Source organism: Cololabis saira, chromosome 17 (genome assembly GCF_033807715.1).
Source record: "Cololabis saira isolate AMF1-May2022 chromosome 17, fColSai1.1, whole genome shotgun sequence".
NCBI classification, from domain to species: Eukaryota; Metazoa; Chordata; class Actinopteri; order Beloniformes; family Belonidae; genus Cololabis; species Cololabis saira.
The window spans coordinates 21,380,011-21,392,987 of NC_084603.1; the positions used below are offsets into that span (position 1 = coordinate 21,380,011).

Here is a 12,977-nt window from a genome sequence, read left to right on the forward strand (position 1 = left end):
GTCTGTTTCTTGGTAATGACTCACGGGTTAGATTTCCTACTGATACAATCTAGATTGTGTTGGGAATCCTTAATCACAATCGATATATAAGTGAATTGAAGTTCCTGGATGGTGTGCTGATACAGTTAAAACAGTTCATAACTCATGACATAATGACACATGAGATGTGTAGAGAAAATATATGGAGATTTGCGTTATGTAATGAAAAACGCAAATAAGAACAGGAAATTTAAAAAAGTTACTCAAGTAGACTGAACAACAATCACTAACTGGAGCTTAAATTCGCTTCTGACTCTTGACATTTTGGTGCAGATCGTTTTGGATAAAACAGTGGTGGGTGTATGCCACTGTAAACCCTGTTACAGCCGCTCTTTAAAAGAAATAAGTCTGTCGCTAACGAGCTCAGCCAGCTGATTTTATTCCACCCATGTGTTTAAAAGAACAGCAGGGCACAGAGAAGTTGTTCCTTTTTCAGAAAAGTTAGAGGTTCGCAGTTTGTTGCCTGCTGCTCATGTCACAGCTCGCTTAGCCTGCAGGTCCTTCTTCTGTTACACGCTGAGCAAATAAAACAAATGAGTCTTCATTCATATTCATAGCGTTTCCTTTTACTGCTTCACTAACCTATGTTTTCCCTGTTCATCTCACATTAGCATTTCATGTTTTCTTTGCATTTAGAGTTATTTAGCATTGGGGATGCTGTGTAAAATGTGAATTCAGTGATTTGCAGAGAGATAGATTTGCGAAAACCTGCCTTTTCAAATTGTGTAAGAATCTCAAAATAATGATCCTCAGTAGAACATTGTGAAGACTTTCAATATGCCAGCATCTAAAGTACTTAATATCATCAAATTTCTTTCAAGAATTTGTAGAATATCTGTGTTCAAGGGACAGTGCTGAAAATCAACACTCAATGACCCAAAAAGGCATGATGCAGTGATGAAAATCCCTGCATGAGTTCAGGAACCCTTCCTTTTTAACAACACAGTTTGCCTGATGTAGGTTAAAGCTCTAGCACACAAGGAGAAGCCAAATGTGAACATGATCCAGAAATGCCGGTGTCTTCTGTCGGCCAACGCTTATTTAAAACGGACTCAGGCTAGACGAAGAACTGTCCTCTGGTCATTCTGTAGACACCGTTGACACATCATCCCTCACCCACAGTGAAGATGAGAGGGACCATCCAGCTTCTTACCAGCGCTCTATTCCAGAGGATGGCATCTTTGATGGAGGTGCATTAGTTTCCATGGAGTGGACAGCTTCCACATCTAGAAAATAAGCATCAATTGCGAAAGTTCTGCTCGGATTTTAAGTGTCACAGAGTCTTTTCCAGGGAAGGCTTTGCATTTGTCAGCAGGATGGAGCTACAGTAGGATGTGTGAAAAGAAGAGGGGATCCGATACTGGTGTAGATATCACCCTCTACCAGCTTTCTCAGACATGTTCCTCCCATCAATTCAAAACAAGTTCATTATTTTTAATATGTTACATTTTCTGAATTTGAACATTTCATATGTTTTCAATCTTTGAATGATATATTTCTGGTATTGCTGTTTCAGTGTGAGCAGCAGAAATGTTGCTGCTATGGAGGATACATTAAAAAGTGTAACTTTGACGATATGTTTTGTTTTCTTATGGTAATGTTCAACAACATTAAACCCAGCTCATTAATGCCATATTATAATGGTTCTACAATTTAATTTCTGAACACTTTTCGATGCCTTTATCAATAATGACAAGTTTTCAGAGCAATCTGTTTCTTTCGCATGACATCGTGTTTGAAGAGTATTTAGTAATTCTCCGTAAACAACTTTGCAGACTCCTGCTGCTCTCTTTTCCCCCATCTCCCTCTTAATGTGACATCACAGGTGAATATACATAACAAGCAGATGGATTCTCCCAAAACAGACTGCTTCAGCGCCCCCCGCCCTAGTTTAGCATCTCAGCTCAGCCCACTCAAACGAATTAGGTGGAAAAATACTTTGTTTACATTATCTCGTCTGATATGCAAAGCCAGTTTGTGATTTAATCCATTATTCACATGCTCCCTTGCAACATGCAACAAAGTTTCAGTTCTGCTGGATGTGCTTATTAAATCTTTCTGTTCAGGTGTGCGCAAGTGAGAAATGGTATTCACAGATTAAATTCGCACTCTTTGGGCAGCTTCAGACAAACTATTGATCTAAGGGGAAAAAATACAAACCTCTCTTGCAATCTTTATTTATGATAAAACTCCTTTTAAAATCGACCTCAAGCTAATGTGTTGTTTGTATATTTAAACATGTTATTCATGTCACAAATTAAGATGTCTACCAACATTTATGCCTTAAAAAGAAATCCTGAAGGAACATCAGCAGGAAAAGGTTGAATCTCAGCCTGATCTTATGTGAGGGTTTGTGTGATAGGCTGTAGGTTCAGTTCAGTGTTACTTGTTTCTACCGTGGTACTTGTGAGGAACATGAGGTTGGTGGTGTGTTTTTGATAAGAAGCAATAATGGGCTTTGACAGTCGCACACGACCCAGTCAGAGTGAAACACAATGATCTGCATACGTACATACTGTGCTGAGCGTATGCAACATGTGACAGAGGAGACACATGCAGGCACTCACAAGAGCTCTAAAACATGACGGACCACAGAGTGGGTGGGTCAGGGTTCAAGATTGAACAGAATCTGTCATAATGCTTGCATAGTCAGTCAGATGCATATATAAAGAGTTTCAGAATTTTACCTTGCTTAGTATGTGTTAGGTTTACTGTATTGTGTATTGTGGTGCATGTAAAAGGCTTTCAAAGTCCTCAACAAAAGACGTTGTTCTTCATACCTGAAACTTGTGAACACTAATTTTGTTGTCTGTTTTTGAACTTACTTGTTTGCATCATAATGTAACACATTTGCATAAAACCCACAGCACAGCAGTTGTCTTAAACTCTGCCACTTTTGACCAATCAGCTGTATAACCTTGGCAAACTGGACCTGTTGCATTCGGTGCCGTACCGAGGCTATAGATGGTACTTCAATACTGCCAATCCCTTGAAGAGAGAAAGCATATTTTGAGAATGAAAGCAGACAAAGCTGTTATCATTTAATCTTAAAGCTAACATGCATCAGAGCAAACATTGCAGGATTTAGCAGACTATGTCTGCTATTTTGTTAAATTGATTTGGTCCACCCTTCCCAGTCGGCTTCCAGTAATTTCTTTTGTGATAAATTAGGCATCGATTTCATGTGATCTTCAAAGGCAAAAGTGAAGGCCGAAGATCTCACCCCTGATAGGAACCTTAAAGCTCTCTGAGTCTCCCAACATCAAGTTATTTGATGAGTACATAAAGCATAAGTAACTGAATTATCCACTGGAGTATGGAGAGGCCCAACGGCAGCAGCAGATAAAGTTCGATGACTAAGTCGGGCTTTTTTAGGTCTAGTTTATTGGCATTGTTAGGGGGTAGGAATGAAATTAGGAAAATGGCAGCTGTGTCCATGTCATATCATTATTAAATGTAATCCAATTTGATCAGACAATCCTCTTCTCTAGGGATCCTTTGTTATAGGACTGTTCTTTAACCCTGGTGTTTATAAATATATATATATATATATATATATATATATATATATATATATATATATATACATATATGAAATCCCTACTAAAGAGTGGAGCTCTGAGATTGAAAAAGAGATTAATTAGATTAATTACAGATCTTAATTAATTAGTCTCTTAAGTTTTGTAATCTCTTAACAGCACTAATATATATATATATATATATATATATATATATATATATATATATATATATATATATATATATATATATATATATATATATATATATATATATACATATATATGTGTGTGTGTGTATATGTGTATATATATACATACATATATTATATAACATATATTATTTCTATGTGCAGCTCCTGGACTGCAAATGTGCTTGGTTGAAAAACCGGCTTATACACAAACAAAAGAAGAAAAAAAATCACTGTAAGCATAAATAATTGCTTTACTACTGTTCGGTGTCACAGGGTCACACTAATAAACTGTAGCCATTTGACATAGAGCGCTGGTAAACAGATTTCAATTTGTTGACAGAACACATAATCCGCTATGATGGCTACTTGTTGGAGGTCACTGTGTTGAGGAACGCGATAAAAAATGTTCCCTCAGGGAATATAAACCTTTTTCTTTAGAAGGGCCCAGCAAGGCATTCGAAAGTTATTGCAGCTGCCAGGATTATCTATGGATGCAGTTGGCAAAGATCTGGCCACGGTATTTTATGAATTTGAAGGTGCCGTACTGTAGCCATACATACAAACCTTTTTTTGTAGTCTTTCATGTTTATGTCTGTAATGTATCTAATGACAAGATGTTGTTGCTCCAAAAGTGTTAGAAACACAAGGTACTGCACTTGTTTCCTCTTTCTGCTACATCGACGGGGAAGCTGAGTGCATGCTTGTGTCAATTCAGGAGCGAACAGCTGCATGCAGTGACCGTGCCAAGCAAAGCATGTCGGTGGAGTGCCACCCAACTCTGCTCCCTCACTTGGACACAAGAAGGAACATTAAAAGCCCTGCATGAGAACAACAGTCTGATGCTCTTTGCCCCAAGGAGCAATTAACTCAGAGAGCAGTGTGTGCACATGAACTAGAGCGACTACATTTACATTCTGTCGTTATCTAAATTGTACATACATTTGAATGTATGTAGCAGATGGATGCCAACATGGCGTGATGGCTTCAAGGGCAGTCCTTTTTCACCCACCCCCCTACATGTTTGAGGCATGAAAATGGACATACATAAGCCTACTTGCACTAATTACGTTACTGTGTTGTAGTAGGAACTGATATGTAGTTTGTTTAATGACCTTTGACAAACTAAAGAGTCTGAAGGGACATAACTAATGCATTATTACTATTATTATTTGTTGTAGGAAGCTCAGAAGGTGAACAATCCGGCCAACAATCAGGCAGCAGACAGGCCACCAAAGGGAGCTGATGAGAAGGAAGAAGTTCCAGCCAGTGAGGTGGGATGGATGACTTCAGTCAAAGATTGGGCCGGTGTCATGATCTCCGCTCAGACGCTCACGGGAAGAGTTCTGGTAAGCATTTCCTCTTTTTATGTTGTCGATATGAATTAATCAAACCCAAAATTTTAAATCTAATTATGGACGATGGTTAGATACATTATGTGGTGTTCACCCCCAACATACCTTCCAAATTAATCCACTGCGTAATCCACCGCCATGTGTGCATTTGCTGTGTTATACAGGTCCCACATGAGTCAGACTTTACTGTAGAGCTGTTATGTTGATCCCCATAAAGGCTAAGCCATGCTCAGTCCTTGCTGAATTTCAGTTAGCTATTTTGCTGGCAGTGTGCAACCTTCTCTGCGCCGTGGTGGCCTCTGAACAGCATGCTTTAGCTTCCCTCAGCTCTCTCTCTGCCAGCTCAACTTATGAGTGTGCTTTCATTCATGTGTGTGGGTCTGCATGTTGGTGTTTGTGTGTATCTAAGGGGTGTTTGTTCGTCAAGTACAGTAACATATGTGGTGTTTGAGGGTGTCGGTGTTCCCTTTCTCTGCTTCGTCACGCGTTTCCTCTCGAGAAGTCCCCCTTCACCCTGTTGTGTTTGCCAAAGCCTGATTGTGTCATCAAATGTCTGATTGCTGTATTGATGTTCAATTCTTTTCTCACAAAACTTTTATTGATTTATTTTTTGTTTGTGGCTTCAGTGGCCTTTATTCTGAAAAGTGGTTGGACAGGAAACTTCGGTAGAGAGAGGGGGGGCAGTAAAGAGCAACAGGCTACTATTCAAGCCTTTGCTGCCTGCATGAGGGCTATAGTTTCTGTATATGGTGCAGCCGCTCAACCAACTGAACTATCCCAGACCCCACCGAGCTTTTATGTCCAATTTACCTGTAAATTATGCTTTCTGATAGTGGCAGAGGGAAAGTAGTTGTATACTGTATTTTGCTGCTGTGTATTGTATCTGTAAAATTGTAAAAGTGCGATTAATCTGCTCAACTTTAACTTGTGCTGCTTTGTGAAGCTATTTAGTGTTAGACAAATGCATTATTGAAAGGAACACCTTTTTCTGTATCATTTTTAGTAGATGTATGCCACTTATAGCACGGCTTAGCACCCAACTGTGAGTTAGAGCAGCATGATGTCTGTTACAGCCTGACTCATTCTGTTTGATACCTGAATTATGGGAATAGTTCAGTGTCCACTTACACAGTGAAATATATAGATCAAAGTTTCAACCATAGAAAAATTTAGTTTATGCAGTTGTAGTGTCGATAGTATTTAAGCTTGCCTTTTCTTTATCTGATCTGGACTCACAGTTGGTGGTTTTTTTGCAACCATTCACTGTGCATCTGATTGAAGAAACCGTGGGAGTAAAGAGAGATATGCATCCAAGTAAAATACTAAAGCTGTCATTGTTAATGTTTGTTGAAACGTGACAGTTTTTTTAATCTTTTTTATCCACAATAGTTAGAGTTGACAAAGATCCAGGCCTTTAATGGTGAAGTAGATGAAGAATCCTGAAGGGAGCTGTCAATTCAAAAGAGGAGCTTCTTTTTCATCACTTCCACACTCACGCAGCTCTGCTGGCATGGACGCAGCTCACTTTCCCTTTCATCTGCGATTCTGACTGAGTACTCTGCATGTATATTTCTGGGCATTTGCAAGTGTGTGTGAAAGAGAGAAAGGCGAGAATAGAAAGACGGGGAAAGAGACATGCCAGCAGAAGCAGATGGGCAGGTGGAAAGCAAAAGTGTGTGTTTGTGAAAGTCGCAGAGAAATGTGATGCATTAAAGGGGGCTTAAGCCAGAGGTATCCCAGTATATCACCTACTATGATCTGTGCTACTTCTGACGGGGTTGATAATTCCACCCAGCAGGCTGTGTTTACTTATCGCTCCTTTTAATGATATGCAGCGGAATGCTGCAAGCAGGGAGAGCTCCGTGAAGGTGAGAGAGTTGCTCATCATGTAGGTGGAATATGTACATCTGTGGGTTTATGCACGCAAGCCTTTCCCGTTGTACGGTGCAAACACGATGGCTTGTGTGGCTAAGTGCGCCTGTGTGTGTGTGTGTGTACGCACGTGTGGGTGGGTGAGAAGGTGACTTTCTGGGGCTTTTGCTCCTCCAACGGTGCTTCACTGCAGATCAAAATTGCGATGAGTATCTGCGTACACAGAACCTGGCTGGTAACCATAGCAACTGCTGTGTAGTGGCGCTCAGTCATCTGACATTAGGGGGGCAGTCTGCCCGGGCAGAGCAGAGCAGAAATAACATGCAGAAACACAGTTTCTCTCCCACTAAGATGCAAACACTTGTGTCCCCTCATACATAAATAAACACACAGATAGGATCATATCTTGGTGCAGGCTGCGTTCTATTCAACTGGAAAAGAGGCAAAAAAAGCAGACTGAGATGGATACTTTCCGGTAGGTAGAGACCTCCATCCCCATCAATTTGTTTTCCTTGATGACTTTACTGTTAGTAAAAGATCAAGTGTACCTTCAGGCTTATTGAATTACCCGACAAGCCACCAATGGCCCAGCAACGTAGACTCCTCAGTGTGTTTTCCCAGGCAAAACGTCTCCTAGAGTTAATTTGAAAGAATAAAAACAACTTGAAGGAAACTAGATTTTATTTACCATCAACATAACAAGGAATATTGAAAAAAGAAAATCTACTCATTTTATAAATTCATTATTTATGGAGAAGATTATCCATCACACAGTTTATGAATACTAGAAATGTCACCCTGACCCCGGTGGCTACATGGGCAGCTCATAATTTGATACTGGATGAATTTCACTGTCGATATTGGTGTTCTTTGTCCTCAGATCCGTCCACTCTTCCTGCGAGCCAGTCACATACATGACAGGATTATTATCAACATACATCTGGAAGTGAATATTGTGGCTCATAAAACTTCAGCGCATTATGACTTGTTATTGTCACATATGTACAAATAGACGTAATCAATTCCAACATGGCGAAATTAAAGTAAAAATAAGATTTACTCCATATATGCACACATATTTGTGTCTTAAAAATGGACTGTGTTACTAGATGATAATGCGTGTTATTGTCCGATGTAAAAGTCCACGATAGAGAAGTTGATTGAACCGCTATGACATTTATGAGGTTTGAGTTGTTTTAGATGGTGGAAATGTGTCCCTCTCTGGCCCGTATTGTGAGTAGCTGTCAGCCTAGCTCATCGTCACACCTTCTCTCTCATTCTCTCAACTGAGAAGACTGTGACTGGTGTCTACTGCAGGTAAGATACTAAATACTCATAAGTACTTCATGCTACCCCACTTTGAGAAGGTATTTATAATCAAAGTACACTTTTAATCTCTGCTCTGACAAATTCAATCATCTTGGCTTTATATTAAACTTCTGTCACATGACTTTAAAAAAATGTAAAGAGTGAAAATTACTCAATATATTCAGTGACAATATTATGTGGGTTATGTGTTGATACGCAGACACTTTAAAGAACTTTGAAAAAAAAGCTTATTCGGGGAAAATGAGTCCTTGATGGCTTGCAACATTTGTACTAATGTTTAATAAATCTCACAAGCGTTTCCTACCCATAGGAGCAGAAGATAGTATAGGTTTAAATTCCAGCCTTCTGAAGTAAAATCTTTGTGTGCTTGCTGTCCATGGTAACTGACTCCTGCCAACTCTAGTGTTTCATGGGTGGCCATACTTTCATAAGAAAAAGAGAGGAAACAAAGCAAAACAAAGTTGTCCTTGAGCATAATCCAGTCAGGGATTAAGCTGCAGGCGCAAACTAATTATATTAGGAAGGCAGTCTACAATAGCAAAAAATACATTTCTTAGACAGGATTGGGCCTTGCTGAGCTAGATTGTTGGCACACAAAATGCAAGGTATCTTTTGTTACTGGTGCCCAATGACTTTGTTAAAATACTTTGCCCTGATCAGGGAGGAATGTACTGAAAACATAAATTTCATCCACCCACTCTCATCCACCCACATGGTATAACCATCAGGATCAGTCGTGCTGCGTGAGAAGATCTTTCTAGTGATTAGTTACCATGTTTACAAGAAATATCACATTGAAAATTGTGAGAACTGGAGCCCTTTTTTATTTTTCGCTCTTGGCACAGACCCTGCAGACAATATACGGCTCAAAACTAAGAGCACAGAGGCAGTTTAGTTAGTGTGAGTGAGTGATGTCATGGGAGCCCCTAATGTGCTCACTTTATGAGGGTGTGTTGTCCTCCTTGGAAAAACATCTTTGCATACATAAATCATAAGATTTATGAAGTGGTTATGTTTAAGGAAATAATTGTATGTAGATGTTCTGATTTCATGCTTATAGAAGAATGTTGAACTATGTTCAAAGATAATTGATATAAATCCTGGAGAATGTATTCATATGCATATGCTAGTAAATGATCTGTTTTTAGACGCCTCAGACGCTCTCAGTCTTTGAGTGACCTTTGTGACACCTTATGTCTTATAAAATAATTGAGGGAATTACTGCTGTCGGTGGGAGCCAGTGTTGCTCTCCTGTGGAGGTCTTTAGTTTTATGTTTCAGTCACCTTCACAATATCACCGTATCAAATATTAACAGTACCATTCGCACACGAACTGTCTCCAGTTACTAATAACATTAAAATGGTATTAAATTAACATGATTGGTCAAAGAGCTGAGTCAAGTTAGGTTAAGTTCATGCAAACCAGCAAGCCATGAAATTACTTTAAAGTGTCTCCTTGAGTGTTTTGATACAGCTGTCCGCACAAGGGCATCGCTTTTGGAAGAGGGGTGAAAAGGAGAGCTCATCTGGTGGCGGGTAGCTCATCGGTTTCTTGACAACTGTATCACGCCTTGGTCTTTGTTGAAAGACCTCATTAAGCACTCAAGGGCACAGCATCTGAGGAAGGAGGTGACTACTCTGAGAGTTGGAAATTTGAGTTTGCTGAATTCTCGCGCCGGATTATCACAGGATCTCAACTAACTGATTAATGCATTAATGCTATAGTCACGACGTGTGGAATCCTTCACTGTCCAAGAAAAATGGCAAGGATTAGAACCCCCTGAATGTAGATATTCTCCCTATCTCTGTGTGCAGTGGATTTGCATGACGTGGTGGTTCCAGAAATAGGTCAGTTCTGCCATCTTTCTTAATGGGATCTTGGGTGGCAACCAGAGACCATCTGTTCACATAGTCTGCTCTCTAAACCCTAAGGTCATCCCTCTGCCTGTACCCATCCACCCTTTCACTGTACAGCCCTCTGGATATCGACCCCTATCACCTGAAAATACAACACATCTGTCCCTCATTCCAGAAGGAAGTGACAGCACAACTCTAACTTCTGTTTGACCAAATCCTGCACAATTGTTGGAGAAACGCAGTGGAGTCCCTGACAGGACGAACCATTGTCACATTTTCTCCCTCTCTGCAGCTTTGCTAGAGATCACCCCCCCTGCTACCTGCTTATGTGTTAAAAGTTGCTTGTTTGGGAGTATTTGTGTTTGTGTGAGTGTGTGTATGTGTGTATTGGCAGGAATATAAGAAGTGCAATGTGTTTTATTATAATGTGTTTCTGTGTCCTGAAACATCCTGTTGTGGTGAAAATAAGTGTTCTTTCACACTCCCCATGACTGCCTTCCTTCCCGCACAGAGAACAGCTGTCAGTTACGGTGTTCTACTTTTCAGGCTGGGGTGGTTTTTTTTGTTTATGTTAATGCCGTGTGTGCATTTGTTTACCTTTTTAAATAAAAGAAAAATCAGCATGTCAGAGCATTTTTCTCTTTACAGCAGTCTTTGGGGATGCCCGAGTTTGTTTGCATCTGCAAATTTATCCTTGAATGTTTGTGCGAGCATCTGATCTAGGAGATTATGATTGCATGTTATGTGTGTGTGACTGCAGTTTCTTGTGTGCATGCTGAACTGTTTAATTGGACTAGGTAATTACCGTTTCCTGTTGAGTGTGTGTGCCTAAATTATTGCAATCAGTAAGACTCCTCAGCAAGGATAAAGCTGTTAACGCAGCACCGTGCATCGTTCTTCTCTGTGTCAATAGCGGCAACAGTTTGCACAAAACCAAACACAAAACTAAGGAAAGCCCCAGAATTCTTTATATTGCTCCAAAAAATTGACCTTAAACATCACTCACTTTTCACACAAGCATGAAGACACCAACATTTAGCAAATGAGAGAAAATATTGATCTTGCACTTTCAATCAATGATGAAAATAATCTAATCTGTCTGAAAGATGTGAGATATAAAAAGAAACAAAGCATTAATAGGCACAGAAAACATCTCTCCAGGAATCATCACAAGCGTTTTGAAAACAAATTTGTCTGTAAATACATAACAGAGGACAAAACGATCACATCTCATGTCTGTATTTGGAGACGTAACAATTTTCTCCTCTGACTCCATAATGACACCCGGTTCCTTCTCCTCTTCTATCTGTTTCCCTTCTCCCCTGCTTCCCATTTCTCTCTGTTGCTGGGCTTCAGCTCCAGAGCGCATTCATTCGTCGTTTTCCAAAATGTTCCACTTTAGTTAGATGGAATACCCAATTCGTAGTGACTTGAATGATCTGAATGCTGATGACTAGCTGTTTATGCTGAAGAGACCTCAGGGGGCCCACACTGCAGCAGTGGGAATGAGAAGGAGAGATGTGGCTGCGGTGCCAGTCTGGCAAACCCTCCACCAGGGACTAAGTATAGTATGTGTAGTAGAAATATAATAATCCACAACTAACTCTATTCCCAGAACTGTAACAAAACATGTGTTGTTCAAGCAATTCGTTTTGTTTTCCTTGGAAAATATGAAACTAAATTGTACATGACAGTGGAAGTGTTGTTTTTATTGGTCAGCTGCCACAATTAAGTAATGCAACTATTTCTGGGTTAATTTGCTAGAATACTTTGTATTTACATCTTACGGTCCCCCAGGAGGTTGAATCCTATTGATCCCTGCTATTTGTTGGCTTTTCTTCTATTCCAGCATTTATTAATGAAACATTCTGGAAAATATTAGATGGACTATAAAGAAGCATTCAAGATTCCTAAAGTGTTCAAGTAAAATTACTGTGTTTATTCCCCAAAATGTCTTTATATCCTATTCCTGTCTCCGTATTTTAATTTCTACAAGAGAATACTTTACCATATTCTGTAACTCAAGAAAAATGACAACATCACCACCTTGCACCTTATGTGGTTTTTGCAATCACCAAATGTATAAAGTAACAGGTTGATTGCAGGTCTTAAAAGCTACTTACGATCTGCTTAACAATATAGTATTGTCAGTGTAAACATGTTATGGCTTTAACTTTCTGCTCAGTCGGGTGTATGCACACTATTTTAAAATCTCCAATATTTTAATTTTTCTTTTAGTTTGTCATAGGTTTAGATTTTATTTGTAAAAATTATTCCTCAAGAGAAAAAACCCATTAGCAGAAACACTTCTAATCAGGTCAGTGTCCAAAGCAGCAGGGACAGTTTTGTGTCAACATGTGCAAAGTTATAGTGTTATTCTTATGGAGACTTGTTTTTGAGGCAGTGTTTGATTAACGCTTCACTGGGATTTAGTTGTGATTCAGATTCTCATCCCCTGTCCACCGTGTAAGTACAGCCCCGATGGCTTGTTTCTTCTGGACTGCCGCCACATAGGAAACATAAGACGTGCACTGAGAGGTGGAAGATTGCAGAAGGAGTTGGACGGGGTGAGGAGACGAGAAGCGAGGTGTGACCGGAGACCCAACAGGGAACCCTGGTATCGCGTTGTATAGTTTCAGCTGCTGGAAATTCACACGCTGCTTTCTCACCTAAAGCACACATAGTGCTGCACATGTAAGCAGGCATCTGCAGGGTGCAGGTGCTGCTCACCTCATTACCAGAAAGCAATCTATCAAGCTTGGATTTCTTAACCGTAAGATAAATCACAGAAGACACATTCGGTACTTCCTCTGTTA

General features: G+C 39.8%; 1 protein-coding gene across 12 annotated transcripts in view; it reads left to right on the forward strand.

Annotated features, from left to right (window-relative positions):
* kcnma1a (potassium large conductance calcium-activated channel, subfamily M, alpha member 1a) overlaps positions 1-12,977 on the forward strand; it is a 158,233-nt gene that overhangs the window by 38,329 nt on the left and 106,927 nt on the right. For all 12 annotated transcript variants that reach the window (XM_061745430.1, XM_061745432.1, XM_061745427.1 and 9 more), the window contains exon 2: positions 4,930-5,097. In XM_061745430.1, coding sequence (XP_061601414.1) covers positions 4,930-5,097 — 168 coding nt within the window. The remainder of the gene's footprint in view (positions 1-4,929; positions 5,098-12,977) is intronic.